The sequence below is a fragment of the Glandiceps talaboti genome, chromosome 12, assembly GCF_964340395.1.
Source record: "Glandiceps talaboti chromosome 12, keGlaTala1.1, whole genome shotgun sequence".
Taxonomy (NCBI): domain Eukaryota; kingdom Metazoa; phylum Hemichordata; class Enteropneusta; family Spengelidae; genus Glandiceps; species Glandiceps talaboti.
The window spans coordinates 6031289-6058583 of NC_135560.1; the positions used below are offsets into that span (position 1 = coordinate 6031289).

A 27295-nucleotide genomic window follows, 5' to 3' on the forward strand; every position below is an offset into this window, starting at 1 on the left:
AAGCGAAAGTTATGTTGTTGTTTTATATATATATATATATCTTATACTTAGAGATGTACAGAAATACAGACAAACACAAGTAGTATCATTTAACTTTTCTTATAGTTATGCAAATTATAGATACTTTCTTTCTGCAAAATGAACTTTGACCTTAGCTGCTTTAATAAAGGTATGAAATACAGCCAATGGTGTTGTAGTCCAATTCATTGTATTGGTCCTAGTACTTAAAGGGGGTTTTGATGATTGGGTTGGAGTGGTGGGAGTTAAGTCATTTATAACCTTTCTTGTGTGTGTGTGTGTGTGTGTGTGTGTGTGTGTGTGTGTTGCATATGTGTGTGTGCATGTGCGTGTGCATGTGCATATGTGTGTGTGTGTGTGTGTGCATATGTGTGTGTGTGTGTGTGTGTGTGTGTGGAGGGGGATTACAGCCTTCCTGGCACTCATAACCCAAGTCTGTTTGGTCATGTGGCCTGTATTTAGTGGATTATTGTGTTTAAAAAAAAGACTTGATTGTAGGAACGAATCAAGATCTCAATTTTCTTTGTGTTTGAAATCAAAATTTATCATATATGTACTTATCATCACAACTAAACAACTGAGCTTTTAGGGTAATAAAGATCCATTTAGTTAAATCATGGTGTTCCATCCAGTTCTCTGTAGTGGGCAAATCTCATCCAAAAACGCAGGCTGGAAGGAGAGCGCCCCCAGTGGCTATTCTGCAATGGACAAATCTCATCTAAAAACATGGGCAAGAAGGAGAACGCCCCCAGTGGCTATTCTGCAATCTATAAATCTCATCCAACCGTAAGACCATATATGCATACAGGTTGTTGACTGTAAACAGCATGTTGAGTTGCATCAGGGCACCAATCTTGTACTAGTATGTGCTCACAAGCACTAACATTTCCTCACTGAATGGTGTGGTTTGGTAGTGTGTCAGTGTGTGTGTGTCATTGCATACATTACTCGTCCCAAAACAGTTGAGTAAAATACAATTTAATGTCTAGAGGTACAGATAGCAGAATAGTGTAGCGATAGCCATTCTCAAATGAGCTAGTTCGAAACTCAAAGTGTAAATAACTTACCTAGTATTTCAGCTATAATTGCTCAGCCTCCTTCAGCCATTTAATAATATTGTATACGATTCAATGATATAGACCTATCATATGACCACAGGAGGGCGCTGTATACAACCAGCATTTCCCTCCCCTTGCTCCCCCCCCCCCCTTGTTTTGACAGGTGTTGCTGTTTGATACCTTCTCAACACAGAATACTCAGGTACACCTGAGCACTTTCAGTTCACATATAGTTGAAGTAATAACATTTCACACGTCAAATTATCACATAGAACAAAGTTCGTTTATTTCACATTGCTTTTAAAACATTTTATTGTACATTTCTATGAGCTATACATTCACAAGAGTTCTCTTTACATTTTGTGCTGTTGCAGGCAGGAAGTTTAAAAAAAAAAATCTACCAAAACACAAACTAGAAAAGTAACAGCTAACTTCCTCCCTATACACTTTAAACCATAAAACATATAAAAAAATAAATTTCTTTGTTCAAAGTAAACCAAGGACTTACTTATTGACATAAAATTTAAATATTCAACTGAAATTTGCTACCTTGCTTATTACAGCTTGAAGAGTTAATTGAAAATATTCACTCTGAATCAAGGAGCAATTTATCATCTTATTATCAAATATGAGCTTCTTGAAGTTGACTCGTTTATCTTGGATAATTCATCAAATATCTTTCAAAGTAAGGAATTCAAGCTAATGATGGAAGATTTACTAGAAAGAAGTTGTGGTCTAATTCATATTTTTGTGGGTTGTCTAGCATATGTTTCCTCTGGACAGCTTCCACTTTCCCCCCATCGCATTCTATCTGGTATTATCACATAAAAACAAAAGACAATTTATTGCGCCGACAGAGGGCGCTATATACAAAATTGCAGCTTCCTTATCAGATTTCATTAGTGCAGGCGACAGAAAGTTGTGAGATTAGTGCATTGACACTGAAGCCCTCAATTATATAGGCACTTGAATATTTCATCTTTAAACTCAGCAGTAATTCTTTAAATTGTACATGAAGTCTACCCAGAGTCTTTTGTTCTGTTTTTTAAAACTTTTTGGATATTTTTAGGTTTTTTTTAACCAGACAAACCCTCCTTTTGTTGAAACCATTTTAGTCACCTCTACAGCTACGATGTAATTTGATAGGTCCTCTGATTTAGCTTTAGCTATGGATGTTGTAACTATCACTTAAAACAAATACATTTTGAAATAATTTGACACAATATTTACATAGGGTTAAAATATAAGTACTCTGATTCATAATAGCAAACTGATGGTGCTGGGCTGTGGGTTGGAATGTCAAACTTTTTTTTTTTTTTAGAATTTACAACTCGTCTCATTGACCTGTTACAACATAGTGATGGCGTTCGAATACGTCATTAAAAAATTTCTTTGAAAACACTTTTTTACCTTCTATGAAGTATACACACCATTATAGTTGGTGTCTTTTAGAGTCTTTTAAAAAAAATTTACATCATTTTTGACTGATTGAAACAAAATTTTTACAGTTGATAAATTTTCTAATTTTCTAAATGGCGTCTACCTTTGTGTACAGTTGCAACAGTTCACTGAGAAGGGTTGTATTTGGAATGGAATAATCCTACGTCATGGAATTCTACTGACAGAATTGGTCACTTTATTTTCAAACTGAGAGTTCATTCAGAGTATTTCTAGCTAATTATTGTGTCATTTTTATGTCTCATTTTCCAATTTGAAGTAAAGATGCTCCAAGAACAATTTTTTTTCAAGATGGCAAGAAAAAACAAGAAGATGACAAAAAGATAAAGATTATGGTTTCCACATGACCAGCATAATGGAACTAACAAGCAGTGTCACATGCAAGTCACATGTTTTCAATTAGCCAATAGAATAAGGAGAAGGTATGACCTGCAGACTGAAATTTGATTGGCTCAAACTGCCATATACTAAGACTGTATTTCTGCCAAATGTTTCATTTTCCAAATTATCACACTTAACAAATTTAAATTACTTTTTACATTATATGTGATAACAGCCATGCATCAGACTTCCCCTAATATTAAATAAGTGAATGAACTTTCAGACAACACTTCCCTTGGATTTTCCCAGCACCATCTTCTTTGCATGAAAAAAATAACAAAAAATCCACCAGTTTGTTTTTGTCATTTTTTTCCCCGTGAATAGCATTGCCTCTAAAAAAATAAATTTTTTGCATAGCAGTAACGAAAATAAAGCAAACCTCATCCAGATAGAGGAAGAAAATCAGAAGTCGTTGCAAATAATTATAAAAATTTTGTGCTGTACAATATTTCCAAAGTACTTCTGTTCTTTTGAACATTTTTAACATTTTTGTCACTACATATCTACAGCCTACTGGTTCATCTCTAAGCATAGCTGAATCAGATACAAAACCCAAGAAATGCTTATTGTCATAGTAACAGACCACTAACACCTAAAAGCTTCTAATCTACCTGTTCTCAAGTTCAAAGTCGTACGTTTTTGGCAGTGTTCATTGGACGTTTCTTTCATGATTAATTACATCTGTGCTTGCTATATTGTCAAGTCCTCTCACCTCTCATCTCAAGTCTTGTAAAAACAGGAAAACAAAAGTTTTGAAAGAAGTACTTTTGACCATTTTCGAAAGTCGATAACAGTTGCCATGGCAGTGAGGACTTCGGCATTTTAATACTGCATTGTTTTTTCATTGTTGTAACACTCACTGGAATAATTTCATACAGTATACAATTTCTGAACTTTCGACATGGACTTAAGCGGTCAAACTGAGAATGAGGTAACAAGGAGAGAAATTCAAAGCACTCATTGGTTGAAAACGATCACATGATGCACATGAATACACCTCCCCTACATTAGGGCCACTTAACTGGTAATATACTCAAACAACCGAGTAATCAAACATTTTCACAGACTGTGTATGTAAAAGACTTTGACAATTGTCAGCTATGATGTACACACCCAGCATACACTTTGACACAGCACCAGAAGGAAATTTCAGATTTACGGAGAGTTAAGCTTGATAAAACATAAAACGTTCCAGAGAAGACAGAAATCCATATTTAACATCTGACACAAAATTGGGTGTCAATACTGAATATTAATTTCAAATTGATGAGTTGTAGTGTTGCCCCGTGCTCAGAGCACAACGCACCTCATTCCATTTTATGGAACATACTTTGACGAAAATATTCGAAAGTTTCAACTCAACCCAGTAACAAGACAGGATTGACGTTAGCAGTCAAAAAAAGTTTTAAGTTAAGATTAGAAACATTTACATCCATGGCATATTGTCAACACTTCATTGTTCAACATATCGGAAAACTTTTACAGGCTACCACTACCTACAGGAATGAATTGTGCACACGATTCCATCTTTGTTCCTGGATACATTGTCTAAAAAACAGTATATTCCTTGCAGCTTCACATGCAAACACAAACTTCATTTAGCCATCTTGTACTGGAAGACAACAGAGTACTTCACAAAACACCGCTATAGTCCAAACCAAGTGAAACTGTACTGTCAGTAAACTCACATGAATGTGCTTGTGCTGCTATTACAGCAAAATGAAAATGTCACATGCACATCAAGCTATCTATGATGGTTGCTTGAAAGACTGAACAATCTTTCAAAATAAATTCTTTGAAAAAGTTTTTGTGACAGCAAACTTATCAAAAGTGCAATATTGTTGTGCTTATGATGAAAATATTCCTGGACAAACTTGAATTCCACATCTCCTGATTCTCATGCAACAGCGCCCTCGTTTGTCTTCTTCTGCTGATACTCTTGTTTTTGTATGTTTCCTGCACTTATTTTGTATCCAAAGTGCTGTTATTGTCTGGTATCTAGTCTTTACAAGTTTGGCATGATGATCACCAACCGAAAATTGCACATTTACAGCACAATGTTTTGCTGTTCTTTAAATAATTTTGGTTGTTAAAACATCAACAATTTCCCTTCTTTCATAGAATCCTCGGCGCTGTGCCCTTGTCATACAAGTCTTCGCTTGATGACTTTGCGTTGTTTTTCTTCATCTGTACTCATTCTTAGATCCTTGTGCTATCACTTCACTTCACTTTGTGGCAGTTGAATAATCAATCGTGACCAGAATCGAGCTCCGTCTTTTACTCCTCAGAATAGTCTTTTCTCCCTCCACTTTTTTGAAGATGTCCTTTCCAGCTTTTAATTTTTACATCCATGATTGGTTGTTATTCCAAAATACTGAAGTTGTTTAGAAAAAAGAGGTTCAGAAATATTCCAATAAAAAGAGGATAGTTATTTCCAGATTTCCTGCTGTTGGACAAGTGGACAGAAATATGTCGGCAGTGGGTGTACTCATTCCGGTCTTCATGAAAACTGCACACAAAGTTTGGCTTCTTGTTCATCCAGTGAACTTAGCAAATGTGCTCTTTGACTTGACGTGCTATTTTGTGGCGCACATAAAAAAACACAGAGCACTTCCATACAAATAATTTAATATCCCAAGCATACACAGTCAGTTAGTCTCTGTTTGTTGTTTCATACTTGGGCGATCTTTTCTCCACGTATCGGGAGAATCATTTGTTTCTGTGGTGTTAGCGATGAGCCACCATTGCTGTGAATGAAGCTATGTTTCAATTCCCTATTGATGTCTTTGATGCTATCCCTCCCCGACTGACTCGGAGGAAGACTGGAATTCAGTGAGCTACGGTTATAGTTTGTTGGTTTTGGTGGCACGGACGGTTTAGGTGGCCTCTCTGGTGGTTTCTCTTGTTGGTTATTCTTGTTGTTTTCCGCTACGACAAAAGTGATGGAATTCGGTGTCTCCGGTGATTTCATGCCTACAAAGTAATGAATAATATCCAAGGTAAATATCAATATCATCTAATACCCAATACAAAATTACATCTAACCACAACCAACCCTTAAAATAACCATTATAAGATGTTAATACAATAGCAAAATTCACCCTTTATACCGTCCTAAGAGTAATAGACCAGCATTTGTGCTGCTTTCAAAGTTCAAAGTTCACCAAAATGTGCCTGTCAACTAACATTATTTCAAACTGTTTTTTTCAACGACTGATCTCAAGCGGTGTCCTTAAATTTAGTATATACATTTCCAATATCAGAACATATATATTTTTGATAATGCTATAGAATGAGATATCATATTTATTTAAAGGTCAATGTTTCTATCATCCTGGGACACTGCATTAGTGTTATCTTAATAATGATTACATAGGATTATTCTTTTGTATCTTCTGAACCAAATTTTTCAGGGGGGGGGGGGGGGGGGGGGTGTTATACTGTAAAAATTTCCAGATTCATGAATTTTTCTGATCAAGTTGAAGATTTCATTGTATTGGGCGGGCGTCATTGTCTGTATACAACTGAAATCTTCCTTGGAACAAACAAGCTATTGAAAGTCATCACATTGCAGGCTCAGATTTTGACACATACAAGTGTATTGATTCAAAGTTACAAGTGATATGTGTGTGCATATACAGTGCCTACTTGTCAACAGGAGTCCCTACCTAGTGAGTTCTCAGAAAAAATTAACAAATTTTAATGTAAATTGTCAAAAGTTGCCTTGAGTAAATAAATTATAGTTCCAAATGAAAATTCCTGGACACAATGCAATAGTTCAGTTCTCAACAGTCGGAAATAATTCCAGAGCAAGTTCCTTCACCAAGGCAAATTCTCTGGATGCTCTCCATAGCCCCTGACAACTCAATATTACTAATGTAGGGTCGTGCACACCTTCCATTCTCTGTATAGCAACTTCTAATCTATACAGAAATCAGCAGGCTGCCATAATTCATATCACGGACACACCACATTAGTTCCGAATAACAGTTCACCGTTAAAAACACTACACAAACCAGCGCACACCTTCCTCCAGTCTGCCAATCTCAAATACATGCTCAGAGTTCATTGTTTCATAAATGTTGCAGTACATAATTTTTGCAGAGCATAATTGCAATTTTTATTTATGATAATCTGCATAATTAAAAGTTAATCAACATTGCACATGCCCAACATTTCATAACTGTCACGGTGCATTACTTTTGTACAAACATAATTGCAATCTTTACGAAAAATTTATCAACTTTCCGCATGTCAAATGTTCTTGTGCTTATTACTTTATTGTTGCTTACAGTATTTACTCAAAAAGTTTGTTCAGGCAAAACTCACGTACAGGTAAACTTTAACTACATTTGGAACCTCCACCCCAAAAATGCAAATTGAGTTTCCCTATCAGTGCCAATATCTTGATTTTAAATGGTGCATGCATATTGCGTATCTGTTCCGACCAACTTTTTACATCAACATTCCTGCAGGTTTTTTTTAAATTTTAAATGGTTTGAAAATGATGCTTGAAAAATTCAAAAAATTCAAAAAAAAAGACGAAAGAACCTGTGGTCTGTGGTAGTGCAACTTCATCTAGACACATCTACAGCTAGCAGTCACAGCAGACTGGTGTTGGAACGGTCACATTTAATAAGAAAACAGAATACAGCAAAGAAAATGCTACAAGCCAGAACAACACCACTGCAAAGCCTGATGGGTATGAATATTATGTGATGGACAGGCAAGCAATATGGTGGATATTGAGAATGTTACATGCTAGAAACGAAATGTTAGATGGTTATAAGTAGAATTACAACTAGTACTGTCTACAAGGAGTAAAAATGAGGAAACACAAAGACAAAGACAATAACAAGCCCTAGTACCTTGACAGATGCTGACGTTGGGAAGACAGAGAAGAGAATCTTTGAAAGATCCATGAATAACCAATGTCACATGTACGTGCTATTTTTCAACCCTAAGTGATAATGAAATAAAAACAACTGTTCTCAAGTATTTACTGGTAGCATTATGCTCAGTACACGTCCTACCACACGGATATCCATCAGAGTGAAAAAAATGAAAAAGGTAGAGTAAATGACATTGAAAAAAATTTGGTTTGTTTGTTTGTTTGTTGTGTTTTTAGTAATTTTTTTTTTTTTTTTTTTTTTTTTTTTGCTATTCCTTGATATGGTTTTTGATTTTAGCTTTTTGTGCAAGATAATTCAAACAGTATGTGAAGTGTAACACAAAAATGACAAAAAAAGTTGTAGAAATGATATTAAAAATTACTTTTTTTTTGTTATTCCTTGAAAAGGCTTCTGATTTTGCAGTGTATAACAACATACTTTGAATGGTATTGTGAGGTGAGACACAAAAATGAAAAAAACAGGTTGATAAAATGACATTGAAAAAGTGACTTGTGTGTTACTTTTTGTGTTATTTCTTGATATGATTTCTGATTTTAGCTAGTGTGCAACATATTTTCAATGGTATTGTGAGGTGAGACACAAAAATGGTATTATTATGAGGAGAATTTTTTCAGTAAATTGGAGGGGTTTAATGTAAATAAGTATACGAAAAAATGAGAAGTAACATGCTGTGACTCTGCACGATAGAAATTTCCACTCTTATGAAAGACAAAGAGCAAAACATACACTACATGTTAGTAATAATCAAAGTGCACATCTTTACCTTGTTCTGGTTGTCTTGTGCTTACTTCCATTTTACGGCTCTTGAAACAGGCACAGTAACAGTGTGAATTTTTGGTTCTACGACGCAGGAAATAAACGATAAGAACGACGCCGAGGACAGCAAGGAGGCCCCAACCGCAGATGGTGATTATAGTCAGGCTTTGACAGTTATCATTCGTTCCAACAACTTTACTTGTTTCTGGCATGACTGTAGAGGCAAAAAAAGTTATTGTTTTGAATAAAATCACACCACAAAAACATAACGTGAGCTTAGCACACACAATTATCACAATCACAACCGTTTCACCAATGCAACAGTTCTCATAATATCATTACCATATTAACCTTTACCCCAAAAATAATTACACTCTTCGATGAAACCCCAATTTTTAAGGCAAACATGCATAATAGTATGTAGTGATAGAATAGAGTATCATTTAGTCTGTAAGGTACGCAACGACGGGGCGCCCTCACACATCGGTAAACCCCTTTCAGAGCAGACCGGTGAGGGCAGAGCCACATGGCGTTTCTTACAGTCTACAAGCCATTTGATTTGGACTATTCATAGTAGTCTGTACAAAAAGCCACATATGTATATGGCTCAATTTTTTTTTGGGGGGGTATCATCTCGGTGATCTTTTTTGGTCCCTTTGTGCTCTAAATCATGTCAACACGGTCATGTGCTGCACCATTGAAACTATATTAATATTCAACAACAGTGAGAAAGAGAGAAAATGATGTTACAAAATATTACTGGTATATATGAATGTGTGGTGTGTTGACATGAACTGTGTGCTACTGTGACGATGTGTTCTACACGCTACGGTGTACTCATGACATTGATTGGCTGACTTGAATCACCTTAATGATGTGATGTAAGCATGACCATGATTGGCTAACATCAATCAGTCTACTGATGTGTTGTAAGCATGACAGTGATTGGCTAACAACAATCACTCTACTGATGTGTTGTAAGCATGACAGTGATTGGCTAACATCAATCACTCTACTGATGTGTTGTAAGTATGGAAGTGATTGGCTGATATCAATCACCTTATATGGATGTGATGTAAGTATGACAGTGATTGGCTGATGTCACTCATCCTATTGACATAAGTATAGTTGTGATTGGTTGATATCAATCACCTGATACAACTACAACTTTGCATGAAAGACAGGCTGTGAAGATGACAGTTATTACCAGTACATCACTATCAAACAAAAAACACAGCAGACAAGAGAAAAACGAAAACTAAAATCCCTTCTCCCACTCCTCAAACTAGACTACGTGGGACACTGTCGTACGACATTAACAATTACAACTTTTGAGTACTATTTTAAGAGTTTAAAACCTTACATCATAGCATGAACAAGATAAAAGAAATGAGATACAAAATGACACCAGCCACAAATTCATCATTTTATGTAAATGAGTCCCATGAGATTTACGAGGTCATCGGATGTAAAACAAGGGTCATTTGTTCCAGACAATAATTTGAATTTGAAAAACTTTTCAAGGCCACTAGGTTGTTGACAGGAAGGTATTTACAGGAGCTATTCTAGCATGGAAAATGTGAGACATGCAGAAAATAGGTAAAAGAATACACAGGAAGTTGGAAGAAGTGAAGACATCTAGTTAATTATATTCAATAATTCAAAGCAATACTCATGGTTTCTCCGTCAATGTTCCAACTGTCGCACCTCTTTTACGAAAGTTCTTTATTGTCCCGAGTACAGAATTTGCTAAAAGCATAACTGTAGTTACCAGATTTTACTGAATTTTCATTTTCATTGTCTCAATTATACCGACTAACTTTTCAGTAAACGGGTTGGAACATTGTTATCACTACCGACTTACTTGTCGGGTGAAATGTGTGAAAAAATTCAAAAATTTTCCAAAATTTGTACACTATCAGTACATAGACTGAGCAGCTAATTTTCTGATTTTTTGTAGAATACATGTGATATTCATTTTTTGGATAACGTCTTTGGATGTTACATTTTTGTTTCACACACATTTTGTTGTTGCTAGTCTTTTTTTTTACCCCTCGAAAGAGAGATTTCTGATGACCCTAAGACACAGGAACAGAATCAAGAAATATTCAGTCAGTATCGAGAAAGCTACTGAAAACGAGAAAGACAAAAAAAGTTAGAAATAAGGTCAAAGGTCAAGGGTTAAGAAAAGGTCACATTAAAGGAGAAGATTTGAACAAAACAAGTATTAACATGTGCACAGCCCTACAACTCTGTAACTTACAGTTACCTGTCTTCTGTTATAACACCAAAGATGGTTGAAATTTAGGTGAGAATGTTATAAGGGAAGACGAAGCAACTGTTAGTTAGACTGAAACTTACTGAGCATGCTCTATTTATACCAATGCATTGTGGGAAATGAGTGATAACTTGCTCAGAACAGTGCAATATGGTATTAATAGAGGATGCCCAATAATGGCTGCAGTGGGCCCATGGTTTTTAACAATGGCGGCAAAACATCATAAAGTGGATGAATGAATATTTTCTGCAGATATGGTTATATGCTGGAGACTACCGTTGAAAAAAAAGACTTTATCATGCAAAATTTACAATACTGGGAGGGGGGTGAGTTTATGTAAACAGAGGGGTGATTTGGGTTTTGTTATGACTACAGTGCAAAGGTGATAGATATAAGACATGGAAAGGAACTAGACCACATGCAGATGGATATGTTTGTATAACATTGTAGGCTGGTATGGAAATGGTGAACACACAGTTCATGCCTTATTTTCAATGATTTCAATGACTGACATCGATAAGACTTTCACAGACAGAAACCATTTCATTTTCAGTAGACATTTTTTTTTTTTGGCTATTTCTCCCTTCACCACTGTGTATGAATGAATGAATCGCGGTCACAACCATCGAACTATTTGTAACACGGACTCCAGAAACATGAAACCTCACTTCACAACAAACAACGTTGTACTCGTGACACATATATACCCATGATACTTCGCAACAACAAATACACCGATAACTCACAGGCTAAATTTCATGCGCAAAATTACACCCTTTTAACACATCAAGTGCGAATATAGTATTCAAATGCCATGCTGTAAGCTGCAATACATGCACAGTTTTACTCTATGACAACACCAATCTAGGATTACTGATTAATACTTTTTTAATTATAATTTGAAAATTTGTCAGCAGGCGTTTAGTAATAATTTATCATTTTTATTAGCATACCCAAAACCATCCTCATTTGAAATATTCAGTCAGTCGTTTTACAGTGTTATTACTTTCCTTTTTTCCATCATTTAATTTTGTTTGTAATCACTGAATTAATACTATAAAGTTTTGAAGCAAGCATACAGGCATACCTGTAACACATACATTTCTGCTTTTTGGGGGTTTTTTTGTACCTGAAGGGTTTTCATTTTTTTTTTTTTCAATTTTTTTTTTTTTTTTTTTTTTTTTTGGGGGGGGGGGGAGGGGGGGGGGTGGGGTGTTACTTTTGAAATACCCAAGAAATGTTCAACATCGTCAATCGCTACTTGACGGTGTAATTGATGACACTTAACCCCCTCTCAAATCATAAAATCAAAAATACTGTAGTTCAAAGCAGAAATGTATGCATTACACTTTAGTTCTCTCTGAATACCACTCATTAAGGGTTAATATAGCCAGGGATTATTAGTCACAAAACCATAATATCACCACTATAGTTTAAGTTTGCCAAAAAAAAAAAAATTACCAAACAAAAAAATTAAAATCTAGGGTCACCTGATTAATAAACTTGCAATAAATCTAGGTTTACCCGATTAATACACTTGCAATCAATCTAGGTTTACCCGATTAATACACTTGCAGTCAATCTAGGTTTACCCGATTAATACACTTGCAGTAAATTATTAGAATACTTTTTTTTTCTGTAGTAGAAATTGCATGCTAGTAATTCTTCACTATAACAAATAAAAAATTGTTGCCGCCATTGTAAAAACGTAATATGGGCCTTACCAGGCTGTATTACATTAGATTTCTCAGTGGTAACTTCCTTCCTTGAAGTAGGCAAGTGGATGTCTGTAGGAGAGTGAGCTGATACGGAATAATGTGTAATGTCATCATTGTGTTTAGGGGATTGTACAGGCACATTTGATGAATTTGGATCTTCAGACTTGGGAGCTGTGACCCGGGTTGCTGGCAGGACTATTGTTGTGATACAAAAAAATCACCATTTTTTTTTTCAAGAAGAGAGAGAAAAGAAAAGAGGTGGATAGTGTTGTTACTACAACTTTCACAAAAAAATTCTCACACTTTTTTTTTTTTTAAGTACACTCCCGTGGCATGCTGTGAATACACAATGTTTCAAGTAGGACAGAATATGCATGTGTCTGCTTGGAAAAAAATCGATTTTTACACAATCTGGGTAAGTGTCTGTAGGACAACTTTCATATACAGTACTATACACAGTTTCTACATTACATCAACAAACGCAGCCTGCATTTTACCACACTATCATCACAATTTGTTTAAAATCTGATGTAGTGAACTTGGTACCATTTCTTCATTTACTTCCTACTTTGTTCTTTTTTTTTTGTTCTGTGAGCACCTGATGCCAATATCTGGCACAAAATCAGATTTTAATCAGATTGACTATCGTCACAGCTACAGTATCAAACTGCAATTTAGTTCAAACAAAAAATTATAATTGTCACTTTCAGCAGAAAACCAATTTTAGAGTAAAACTGTGTCTCCTACTCTGTGAGTATAATATACATACTATTGAAAGTTACCCCAGTTACGAAAAAAATTCCCTCACTTTGAGAAATGTGTAAAAATCGAAACTTGAACACATACACTTGGCCTTCTCAAACATTGCATATTTGGGTTAGATTTGTGGCATGATAAGCGTGTGATAATCATGAAATGCTGGGTGTCTTTCTAAAAAAAAAATTCTTTTATCGTGTTTTTACCCTATATTAATAATCAGTGCAACTATTTATCTCTAACTGGCTCATAATCTTTCAATTTTTACTTCCAAGTCTTAAAAAAGAAACCAAGTGTTTACAGTTATACTAATAACTACCTTGAAAGCACTGCAATATCTGCTTTTCTCGTCATTAGTACACCAATTTTTTTTCAATTTTTCTGATGAAAAAATTTACTTTTACTTCTGTCACAGTATACACTTGCTAAACTACGTTACAAATAATTGGTAGATTTCTAAGTTAGTATGTGCATTTGATAGCTTGAAGCTAATACACTTCTGTCAAAAAACATGAAGTGTCGTTAAAAGTTAAAGAGCACGATTGGGTCAGTACTTTTTATGTAAACTTGTCCCCCTGCATATTATTAGAGTAAGTTAGAAGGTTCAGTTTCCTTATATTCAGTTGAGAACAGGAAATTTGCCAGAGCTACAAGAAGTCTACAATATGTAAGTATGCTACCTTAACACCCCTGTTTTCCCTGTTTATGGGTCCAGCCTTACCATTGAAAACAATGGGGTTAAACCATAACACAGGGGTGGAAGGGTTTGAAAAAAAAAAAACAGACTGGTTATTACAGAGTTAGCTAGTTTTTAGAAACCGTTTGAACCTTGCACCCATGTAAGACAGGCCAAAAATAATGACAGTGAAAGATGTTGACAACATGAACTACCTGTAGTTAAATCACCAACCGTTGTATTCAAAGATTCACTAGTAGATGGTACAATCTCTGTTATGATGATGAAAATAATTACGAATAACAACATTACATGCAGTGAAGGTTTGAGAGTGGTTTGGGAGGAAGCTTCTGTTTGAAGAAGTAAACAGAAAAAGGAGATGGAAAAGTTAGACAAGGAAAACCAGAGGAAGGATTCTTAACACCCTTTCACTACTGTTTCCCACAAAATATTACAAAAAAAATGTATCAAAACATTTTCATAAAATTTCTTCTTTCATTGCAAAATAAAATTTTCAAAAATATTTTACTCTGCAATCAAAAATTTTATAATAAAAAGTTAAGTTTTTTTTTCTACGATTTGGCAGCAACATGCAAACAATTGTTCATTTTTAATGAACTGGTAAACAGCAGTGAAAGGGCTGGAAGTTAGAACTGGAAGGGGTTTCATGCAATGAAGAAAAGCAAAAATGACAGAAGTGGACAAACAAGGTAAGTGGACAAAAAAACAGAGCTTCAATGTTGACACCCTTGTGACGACAGAAACACTGTTCATAGAAAACACAAGATGACACACACAAAAAAGTGTTTCAAAGCAAAGGCTGACACCATATTACTGACAGACAAACTGTTGATAGAGGAAGGTAGTTGACACACACAAAAAATAGATTCAGTTTGAAGACTGAGGTGATAACAATGATAGATGTCATTACTGACTGAAATGTGCATGACGGCAAAACAGGGGAGTGCCTTTATTACTATCAGATTCTAAAAGTCAAAGAAAGTTTAGAGCTCAAGACTGAGGAGATTTTGTGGCCTTTTTCCAACCCATGGTCACATCAACCACCTGAAACCTTAAGAAGAAAAGCAGGCAGACTTCTAAATGCCAGAAGTATAACAAGATAAGAAACTCTTATAATTATTGAAATTTGTTGGAATTAGTGGAGGTATTAATCAACAAACCACAGTAAAAGCACACATAGAACAAGTTACTGGTTAGCGTTAGCTTTGTATCACAACCAAGGAGACTTGCAGCAGACTACAGCATTTGTTGGCTTCAGCCAGGTTCAAATGTAAGCCATTTGCTGACTGGTGCTTACAGAAAATTTCCTTCAAGTCAAGGTTTTGTGCACCAATCAGATTGCACCATGCTGCAAGTCATCCTTTGATGGCAAGGGGACAGGTTAGACTGATACAGAATAGTTTGTGTGTGTGTGTGTGTGTGTGTGTGTGTGTGTGTGTGTGTGTGTTACTATTTCGACTAATGTATATCTTTCTATGTATGCACCTGTATGTCTGTGTTTATACAAGAGTTAAAAAGTATCAAATATATTGGACACACATGTGAAGAAGGTATGTCATGTCATATTTGTTTGTTAACATTATTATGTAAGTATCGCTTTAAATTTTGCTTCCCATGCGTTCATAATTTACTAGCAATTGTTAAATACATCAACCAGTATTATTTTTGGGGGATGTTTAGTTACTTTAACCAGCCATATTTTCTGAATATAATATAAAACGTCAGTTATCAATATAATCACCATAAAAAATATGTTTTCGCTCTGCTTGCAATATTTTAGCGTTTCTTTAAACATGTCATAACAATAATGAAATTCAAGATACATAATACTTAAAAATATGTCAGCCATCTACACACCATGTAAAAACCACGCCATTATTTCAGCACCAAAATACACAAAACTTACTGTTACGTAGTTCAACGCCAATCGTCAGCATTACAGTGACTTCTTACATGTAATATCTAGTACTGTACTGCAAACTTATTTCTCTATGTGTGTTATGAAACGGCTTTTTGTAACAAGGAGCAATACATCAGGCAGTTCTATAAACACTGCACTGCACTGCACAGGAAACATTATGAGTCAAAAAATCATAAGAAAACAAAATCGCCAAAAAAAATAAGTAAAATGTCCAGTGTCTGAACTATGGCAAGACTACATGCTGTATGTATGGCTGGCATGCTGCAAAACATAGAACTGTAGGACAAAGAATGAAAATGGCAGAACACAAAAAAAAAAACCAACAAAATCACAGAAAACAAAGCGGCGGGGCACTAACCAGTTGAGGGGTCCGGGCATTCACATGTTGTTGGTGTTGGTGTAACTGCTAGGTACCAGGATGAGAGCAGCGGTGACGTGGTACATGGTTTATATGGTGAACAAAGTGGATGTGAAATCATAATGGAAGAAAAGTAAAAGAAATGAAAAGAAAAACGGAAAGAAATTGGTTAATCGGAGGACACAGGATTCCAGATATGCCTTCAATTTTATGTACTTGTTTGCTTATTGCTTACTGTTTCTAGTACCGTAGTATCTGCTGTATCAGCTCTTGAGTCCCAACATAGGAACAACATACACACTCAGCTGTGTCCACCATGGATGACACACACACACACAGAGCTGTGTGTCTAGTTTGGATGGCAGACACACTGCTATACATTCACCATGGAGGGCAGACACACACAGCTTGTGTCCACCATTCAGGGCATATACACACTGTCACATGGCTATATATGTCCACCATGGAGGGCAAACACACAGCACACAGCACACACACACACACACACACACACACACACACACACACACACACACACACACACACACACACACACACACACACACACACACACACACACACAGCAACATGTCCACCATGGAATGCACACACACAGCAGACACACACACACACACACACACACACACACACACACACAGCAGACACACACACACAGCAGACACACACACACACACACACACACACACACACACAGCAACATATGTCCACCATGGAATGCACACACACAGCAGACACACACACACACACACACACACACACACACACACACACACACACAGCAGACACACACACACACACACACACACACACACACACACACACACACACACACACACACACACACACACACACAGCAGACACACACACACAACATATGTCCACCATGGAGGTTAGAGGTATACAGCTTTGTCCGCCATGGAGAGATAATATGTTTATTATATATGCCTACTATAACACCCAGAAACTTAGAGACAAACACAATTACTTAGTGCTGACATAGACCTGATATGATTTGAAATAACTGACATTCATATTTCACACATACATTATCATAGCAATCAAAATGCACTGGGTTGCCATTATTACCAATGTAACCCAGGATAGAAATAATTTTACATCTAAAATATTACACCGCTGACAAGTGTTCGGTACAGCTGTAAAAATAAGAAAGATCATCAAAATACTGAGAAAGCATTAAAAATGGTGAAATATAGGGGATCCAAATACAGGTCAACTTCCATGACTTCACTACCTGATGGTTGCCATGGTGATGACTTCTTGGACAGTTTTTGTTGCAGACCATTTCATATATCAATATTTGTAGCCACAGCTTTGAAAAAAAAAGAGCAAAAAATTTCAAATCTGTCAGTCTGATTGCCACCTTAGTTACAACTTACCTTCTTTGCATTCTTTCACATCTTGTACATTCTGTTGAGACTCCACATTGTTTCTGTAACACAAATGCATCACTCGTTACTTGTCATTTTAAAACAAATACTCCATAATTTTTTTTATATAAATTACAAAATTCCTGAACCAGATTTTTGATTCACTATAACCGGAAGACCATCTGGAAATCTTGTTTATAACTCCATGTATTACTTAATATCTCCTTGAAGGCATATTCTTTTTTACCAATCTTCTACTACCAAAATGGTTAGAGAAATATCAAAGAAATCAAAAACTCTAGAAACAAAATGTGGTTTACTTACATATCATAGACTTCACAGTTTCCGGAGTCGCCATCTTGTGCAGCCCATCCACAGTATGGATCCTGCATACAAGCACTGAAAGAGGAAATAAAAAAATTCAATGTGAGTTGAAAGTGTAATGGTATGACAACAATTCATCCTCCCTTAGCTCATCACACTGTCAATGGAATGAACAGTTCCCCATACAGTGCCTGAACCAAACCAAATTTGAAAGGATGTACAAGTTTCAGAACATCAGTGTTGCCTCGACAACAATTTGCTGCACCATCCCAAACCGGAAAAATAAAAACAAGGAAAATCTACATCCTCTCAAATCTGATCACTCTGTTTTTGAATTAAACAAACTGTTCCTTCATAGAATAAATATCTGGACCAAAACAATATTTAAAGGGATGTACAGGTTTCAGAATAAAACATTCTGGCTTCATGAGACGATGAATCTATTATTACTCACCATTGGCTTAGTTTGTCGCAATACTGTACATTCACACGGATAATCCTGGTTGGGGTACTAACAATGATATATTTATTTCTATTTTTATCTATCAGCTCCATGCTGACCACTGGTTCTGGTTTTTCTGGGTCTCCAAGTGTTATTTCATCGACAAGATTGCCAGAGATTTTATCGTCTTCACCTTTCAATAATACCACTTTCAAAATCTTGCCGACATCTACAATATGACAGGAGAGACAAGAAGAACTTAGTGGAAAGATTTTGCTGTTTGGCTATTACTTTGTTATCAGTTATTTTAACTGGTTCATTCTAGGTGAAACTGGATCAAACCAGTTCTCAACAGAAACTGAAAATTCACCAAACTTGTTTAGACCAGATGAAACAGGCTCAAACTAGTTCTGCAGGCACTGAATCAAGGACTGGTATACACCTGATAAACTGATTCAATCCACTTCAAACAGAAGGCTCTCCTACGTCAAGTTAAATATAGACAATCTGCTGACTAAAATCTGCTCAAATTTCCAACATATTTTCACATACCTGTTCCGATAAACATGACATCATAGTTTTGCCCTCCTTTAGCTGTTACCTTGTCGACTACAATTTGTGTAAATCTGTAATCTTCACGTGTTATTGTAAAGAGAGGTCCTTGATCTTCCTTCGGTTCGACATCATCATGCATCAAGGTATGGTCTTTCACAAACAGCAAGACATTGTTGCTAAGACTTGTGGAATCCTCAACACACTGTAATATGAAATTTAGGAAGACATTAGATTTCAACAAGGAAATTGCTTGAGTGTATTTTGGTTGGGGGGGGGGGGGGGGGGGGTGGTGGAGCACAATTCATATTTCTTTGTTGATATTGACACAATGCAGCTGTAGTAAACCAGACAAATTTGCATGACTAAAATGGATTAACATATAAATCATGAAAGTCTAGCATTTCAGCATTCTCTCAATGGAGATGAATATTATAGGAGGGGACAGACTTACAGATCCGGGTCTTGGTTCTGGTACTTCACTCTCTGATACTGGCAACCATGCATGCTGCGCTGTTTCCTGTTCTTTGAATTGACCATCTTCATCAAATATGCGATTTATTGTCGCTAAATCGTACTTACAAATAGCAGAGCCTGGGATGGAGTTGCTGTGTACAGAGAAAAGAGAGAAGTGAGTGAATCTCAGCCCATCACATAAGCTCAAAATATTTTCTTCACCAACTTTGACAATGTTTACATTCTAAAAGAAATTTGATTTCACATTCATCAGATGATATATATATATATATATATATATATATATATATATATATATATATATATATATATATATATATATATATATATATATATATATATATATATATATATATATATGTATTTATGTGTGTGTGTGTGTGTGTGTGTGTGTGTGTGTGTGTGTGCAAGCATGCATCCATGCATGCCTGTCTGTCTGTATGTATCACAAGAGATATGGCCAGATGACATCGACACTGGTTTTGCATTCAACAATGACAAAGTTCATTTATTGATTTGTATTGTCACTGTAAAAATTCATCTTGCAAAATTCCGGTGTTTTTAAAATGCCATCAGAAATCTATGGTTTCAGTTTAATAGTTAAGATACTTACTCAGGTGTTGTGAACACACCGTAGAAAACATCTCCACTTTTGTCTTTGAATGTGTCTTCTGCAGATACAAATAGAGAGAAAATATGTCATTTCTTGATAATGAAAGGGGAAAGAAATAAAAGCATGTTCATAAACTTTGGGTTCTGGAGAGTCATTCCACAATTTTACATTTTTCATTACATTTTGTGGTATTGCCTTTATATATGGTGTTCTATGAACTTACAACAAAATTTTTTTTTTAGAAAAAAAATTTCCACATTATTTCAGACCTAACAACACATACATGTAGTATCTATGATATAATTAATGTGTACTAACGCCTAAATTCAACAAAGTACAACATCATGAAGTACATGTATAAACAAAGGTTATCCTTAATATTGGATGTAACTCTATTTCCCTTAGGATAGATATCATACGGAAACATGATAAAAAGACTTCCTATGTATCATTGACTAATTCCAAAACAATTACATTTTCATATGCATCCATTCATCAATTGTTTTGACTTTATGAGTGACATTGTTTGAAATTAAATACAAAAATATCCTAGGGGGAGTAACTGTGAACAGAGGGGAGGGGAGTACTGGGAAAGCAGCTCTAAATAGAACTTACGGATTTCATTAAAGTGGAATGGAAAATCTCCTGGAATGGAACACACCATCCTGGCTTTGAGGAATGTTGTCCAAATATTCTCCAACACATGATTACTGCCACCTTTGTCGTTGGTACACACTCTAGCAACTCTGGAATAGCGAGTCTGGAAAGAAGACAAATAACACACTCAGAAATTATGGTAAGTTTTAGCCCCTCTTTTTACATCTTCAACCCCCCTAGCTGAAAACATGGTATAGACCACTTATTACTTTAAATAACAGCAGGATCTCTCAACAAACATCCTGAAGTTAAGGGTCCAATGTTCATATATAGCGATATTGTGGGCAATACAAATTAATTGAAACAGTCTAAAAGACAGGCCACTAACACTACATGATGAGCAGACATAATCGTTGCTCAAAATATCTCTTTAAAGTCCAAAAATATTCTGCTAATTAATAATACCTGTCCACAATTATTGTATTCCATAGCTGTTTCTCTCAGGAAGAAAAATACTTTCTCTCCAATGTAGAACGTAGATATAAAATCGGGATCTGCAAAAATGAAAACGAAATTAAATTTTTTTTTATCGTACGACTTCACCCTGTCATATCAATTTTTACATACTATAAATAACATGAACTGACAGGATGTCTATTCATTGTCAATGTTTTGTTTAAACTTTACAGGAAATATCTCACGGTTTTGTACAAAATGTATTGTGATCTTGTGACAAAATTTTAGTGACATTCAGGAACTAAACACAATGGCCAGTAAGTCATTTTTAGAAAAGGTAGCTTTTTGACAAAAATGACTTAATCCATGAATTTCCATTTTTTTTTTCAAATTCTAAAGAACAATACTTATTATAACTGAAACTAAACATTAATAATTAATCTATTTGTGATAAAAAGGTTTACAATATAATGACATTTTTCAATGATTAATAACATTTTTATCCGTTTGACAGGTAAAACAATCCATAATTGTTGAACTTTTCACAGGGTTAAATTTTTTGTTTCTTGAATCTTCATAAAACAATACCTGAACCATTTTTATTCAGCCATCTTGCTTCTTGTATTTGCTGTGAAGTCTATATAAACATTAAACGACGCACAAAGCTGTACCCATGTTTTTGATTCTGTTTTGAGACACAATATGGTTGTTCCCCTTTTTTTTGGCATTTTGCCAACCTAGCTACGACCTCAACTATAATTTGTTTGAGCCATACTGCACGGACTTTCTAGGACCTGAATGCAACATATTAACATTTCTTTCAAATACAATTTCACAAAAAAAAGGTTAAATATGCATACCATTGAGATATCTGGAGACAGAATCTCCCGTTACGAGGTCCCTTCGGAGCTCACTGCCACTGCTACGTGAAATAACTGATTTACTGCCCATTGTTTCTGACACCGTACCTGCATACAAACTACCATCTAAAGTGGGGAAAAAAGCAAACACAGTATTTGTAAATTCTTGAACAATGTACTTTGTCACATTTGTCCGTTATGATCATGAAACTCTATTTTTGTCATTTGCAGTCATAAATGGTCGAATTTCAACTCTGTGCATCATGCCCAAGTTCTTCCTGTATGGTATTACGATACCTGTTCTATTTATGTACCTTCCAAAAATGAACTTTTTCATGGTTTTTTTCAATTCAAAATTCCAGACATCCAAATATTATATTCAATTCAAGTCTCTATAAATATCAGAAATGTGTTTAAAATTCATGATTCATGGTTCATAAACCAAAAGTGTTCTTTCAAGCCATGGTGTTACTATTTCACATACTTCAAAATGGAGTTACGCTTGCTACATCACGTATTCAAGAGAAATAGAGTTCACACACTTACTTGCAAAAATAGCTTGATTGTGTTGACCTTCAGCAAAAGGGGCTTTATATACACCATTGACGTCATCATACCTAGCAAAACTTGATTCCTGAAAATTATGAAATATTGTACAACCAAATAACTTATTTGCTGGAGACTTTTATTTATTTTATCCATTTATCTATTTAACTTTGCCATTATTCAGACAGTCCACACAGGTGACAAACACCTAAAAACATGGAACCCTAAAACAAATATACATAGAAATATAAGACAACTGGCAAACACTATGTTTCACAATGTTTTGAAAGAAACATGGCTAAAAGTTTATTCATTGTAATATGCTAGTCATTATATAAGAAGTCAGTTATTCTAATAACATTACAAGATATACAATTTTTCTACAAATTGACAAATACATGCCACATTTTGAAATTTCTCCGGGTCCTTTTTATTAAAAAACAAACAGTAATTTCATGAGTTCACTATCGTATTTTTCAAGGAAATTTATCCTTTTCAGCAGCCATATTGGATTTGGTGGCCATATTGGATTCTAAAATGGCTTAATTTTGATACAAGTTTACCTCTATTTCAAAAATTTGTATGGTGACCATTAATTTTTTTCCTTGGTTGTAACTCAAAATTGACTGGAGTTTTCTTGACCAAAGAAATGGCAAAAGTAAAAGAGTTTTATTTCTGAGGTGCAAAAAAAATGAGAATTACTTACATTATAGTATCTACAACTTGGTCTGTTGGCATTTGTACCGCAAACCAGTAATTTTCGATTCACGTCATTTTCTTCAATAACACTGATATAGTTTTGGCAAGCTTCATTGCCTTTTTTCAAAACATCAGTACAAAAGTCCATGTACTGTTCATTTGGTTCCCAAGACTGACTATGTTTTAGAGGAAAATCTTCTTGTAAGCCAAAAATAAGGAATTTGTTGACCGAGCCGACATAGAAGTCATCGCCAATTCGTTTTGATAGGGTAATATTAACATTGAGATATACGCTTGAATTTTCTGAAAAATACAAATACAGGTAGTTATTAAATAAGTTGTCAAATTCAGACAAAATTCACAAGAAATAAATACTGTCTAAATAATTCCCTCAAGGAAAGTATTGTGTTTTACAGAAATTTTAATACTGAAAAAAGGTTTGGAACATGGTTGTCGGTGGCCGAGTGGTTAAAACCACTTGCTTCTTAGTCTTACCACTGTGGTTGGGGTTAAAACCCATGCAGGGTTTGATTAAATTTACCATGCTGTAAGTAAGAAGTGTGTCTTTCAGTTTGACTCTACCAAACAAAACAGGTTTTCCCCGAGTGCTCTGATTTCTTCCTACATGTACATTAACACTGAACCCATAAGGGATGGCCCTCACTGGACTTCTTGGGAGATAAGTGTTTATATACTTAAAGAACTATCCAGTATAAATAAAGTTTATTATTATTATTATTATTATTAACACTACAAGTTCAACAAAGACAACTTTTCTTTCCCATTTTGCAGACATACAAATGAACCAAAATCACATTTTTTTTCACATTCTTATCAATGGTTAAAATTATTAGCTCAGATTATCAGTTCTCAGATTTGCGAATTGCATCCGATAACCCCTCTCTCAACAAACTGTTATCCATTCAAACAGATCAGATGGTTCTAAAGGAAGTGACGATTTATTAGAAAGTTTTGCTATGAACATTTTGGACAAAGTACTTGTGTACTTGTATGACCCATAGTGACTCTGTTCAGTTTTGAAAAAAAAGGATTGTCGTCATCACTACTCCTCTGATGTGAAAAGGTCTAGAAGCCCTCTAGCATGTGTCTTGTCTGACATCAATACCAAATCATGTGTTAACTTGTAAACTAAATTACACCGTACCCTTACTATGAAGTCTGGCTATGGTTAACTGGCCGTGAACAGGGAATTGAAGCAAGGGATGCTACAATGAACATGCATAGTCCAGTAATCCAGCCAAAATTATCTGACTGTACCAGGCATTTTGACGTACCAAAGATGTACTCTGGTGACAGTTAACTGACAAACTGTGTCTGTTTGTAGTAATGAATAAATAGCACCATACATGTAGCCTAGTAGAAAGCCCACTGACCAAAACTGTCTGTCATTTTGTAGTACAACAGAAAGGCTCCAAAGATGTAGTCATGCAGTCGACAGCTAACTTTGTCAGCCAAAGTAAGAAGAAAGGCACCATAAACATGGTTTAGCAACAGCTGACTGACTGTCAGTCGTTGTTAACACAGAAAGGCAACATAGGTATAGTCTAGATAGAGTTAACCAATAGTCCACACAATGTACATACACAACTAACAAGTGTACATGCTACTAGATGTACAATTTACAAGGCTTTGAGTATGGGAATATGATGGTTGAAAAAATCATCAAAAAGCTACTGTCAATTTGTAGAAACTGTACAATATGAATCTAAGTCATTCGCAACTTTATTTTCCAACTAAAATCGATTATACCACATTAAGTATGTTTTGGGGATGAGGACACAAACTTTTATGATTCAAAATCATGACCTTAAACTTCACCGTGAACGTAGCAGATTTTAAGAGACAGTTAATTCTAATTTCCTTTTAATTTTAACAATTTTCAATAGATTTTCACACTGTAATAGTTAATGAGACTTTCATTTTGAAAACAAAGTAGACCCAACCATAAATTGGGAACCATCAAACACGTCATACTGCCACCAAAAATAACCACGGTAAACAATTTTTGGAATCAACCACACCAGAAAGCCTTACTAAGGACTGAAATACTTTTACTTTCTTTTTGAGACACTTCTATAGTATTGTACGACTGGTTTTTTTCATGATGCAACTTTTTCTCTCAAATGCCTTAGTTCATGTAATCTAGGTCTTTCATCTTTAGTAATCTAATTTTGTGAAAGGTAGGTCTCCCATACATTTCTAATTTTTATTGTGCAAGTCTTTTTACCAAACCTTGTTTTATTTCAAAAGAATCAGTCAGTGCCATTGTACAGTCACATTTGTTCAGGTTCTTAGGCTGCATTAACTATAGAGGGCTGGTTCACTACAAACCACCAATCTTTTGTTAACGACTTCAACTGAACAATATCAAAGAAAGTGAAATAGTGTAAGATAGTTAGGGCTAGGCCGGATTTGCCTTGACACGGGGTCGAAACTTGGTTTCGCACCTACAATGGGTTCATACCTCACCTACGCTCTTTCCCTTGTTACGCAAATTTCAAAGATGATAAAATATATTTCTGCAAAGTCATTTCTTGACCAATATTCTGTCCTGACAAAAAAATCTCAATTTCTAGCAATTTTTACTATTCTTTGTTAGCAACTACTAGTACCAGGTCATGTTTCTGAGCTCCTACACAAGCGTACTTTTTAACAATTCAAACTCTTCAGGACACGAAAACTAAACCCAGTAAAAGCCAACACCGTAAGAACACACATATAGTCAACGTTCAAACAAGTTACAAATGAAACAAAACACATACAAAGCCAGTGAAAGCTAAAACCAAAGTAATGTTTTGTGGTTGTAAAAGTTCAGTGAAACTTTTGTGAGATGTTGTTTACCTTCTTTCTCACTTACAGCTCAAGGGCATACATTCTATCATTCCATTTTTTAATAGGGTACAAAGCATAGAAAAGAGGGGTACTTACTTATATCTGTTTTTGCCTTGGGTACTGAGTCTTTTGGGAATGTGCGTGCCCATGTGACATGTAAAATTACTAAAATACAACAAAACAGCAGCAAATGACAAGTTCTTGGTGATAATATGTTTCTTGCCATCTTTGTAATATTCTGCAAAATAAAACATGAAAATAGATAATTATTCATTTTGTTTAAATCAATGAAAAATTTGTGTAGAGTTTTGAATAAATTTAATATTTCAAGGTATGGAGCAGACAACAAATTATTTGCGGACACAGTTTACTGGAGGTCACTTTTTTCAGCCTGGTGAAATACTATACTGGGTAGAAACTTCAAGCAACATGGCAATGGAACAAAGTAGATATTCTATACTTAACATGATCAACTTATGTGAAATTATTCATTGAGAAGTTTTATCCTTGTCAAATTTCAAAGTATTTGCATATGATAAAGATCTCAACTGTCATACTCCAAAGATAATAACACACGTTAACCCCCCTCCCACCAGACTTAGGACAAACATACAAATCATGCAAATGTAATGTCAGCCTCCACAACATTTATTCTGACAAACAGACATTAATTCACACTGACCAGTACATACAGAGATGCTGACATATGACACACACTGACCGGTACATACAAAAAGAACTACTAGACACTGACATACTGTATGACACACACTGATCGGTGAATACTGAAAGAACTACTAGACACTGGCATACGACATTCACACTGACCGGTAAATACTGAAAGAACTACTAAACACTGACATACAGCATTCACACTGACCGGTACATACAAAAAGAACTCCTAGACGCTGACATGGTCTTCAATCATTTCCATGTGGAAGGAAAGTTGACAGACACGACAGAAGAACGAATTTATGAAGATTGGAAACCAACTTGTTGTGACCTGTACTAGCACCTCTCTAATGACGTCTTCTGTGATATTTTATGACTTGACAAGACAATGATTGACCTTTCGTTTGATTTCTACATCAACAGTGATAAAAGAGTTGCAAAGAAGAACCGTTTGCGTAAATCACCAGACACTAAATATTATCA

At 35.3% G+C, this 27295-nt stretch overlaps 1 protein-coding gene across 15 annotated transcripts in view; it reads right to left on the bottom strand.

The window, feature by feature from the left end:
* Positions 1–1337: 1337 nt before the first annotated feature.
* LOC144443207 (semaphorin-1A-like) overlaps positions 1338–27295 on the bottom strand; it is a 94782-nt gene continuing 68824 nt past the window's right edge. For 5 of the 15 annotated variants that reach the window (XM_078132603.1, XM_078132604.1, XM_078132605.1 and 2 more), the window contains 17 exons: positions 26237–26378; positions 23295–23590; positions 22589–22676; positions 22043–22168; positions 21192–21280; positions 20745–20889; positions 20130–20187; positions 19494–19647; positions 19040–19244; positions 18500–18716; positions 18046–18120; positions 17731–17783; positions 16313–16360; positions 14228–14362; positions 12587–12775; positions 8592–8798; positions 1338–5888 (listed from right to left, as the gene is read on the bottom strand). In XM_078132603.1, the coding sequence (XP_077988729.1) occupies positions 5587–5888; positions 8592–8798; positions 12587–12775; positions 14228–14362; positions 16313–16360; positions 17731–17783; positions 18046–18120; positions 18500–18716; positions 19040–19244; positions 19494–19647; positions 20130–20187; positions 20745–20889; positions 21192–21280; positions 22043–22168; positions 22589–22676; positions 23295–23590; positions 26237–26366 (2517 nt within the window). In that variant the 5' untranslated portion in view covers positions 26367–26378 and the 3' untranslated portion in view covers positions 1338–5586. Of the gene's footprint in view, positions 5889–7783; positions 7876–8591; positions 8799–12586; positions 12776–14227; positions 14363–16312; positions 16361–17730; positions 17784–18045; positions 18121–18499; positions 18717–19039; positions 19245–19493; positions 19648–20129; positions 20188–20744; positions 20890–21191; positions 21281–22042; positions 22169–22588; positions 22677–23294; positions 23591–26236; positions 26379–27295 lie in introns of all 15 variants that reach the window. The other 10 variants (XR_013481674.1, XM_078132610.1, XM_078132608.1 and 7 more) reach the window with 10 other exon arrangements.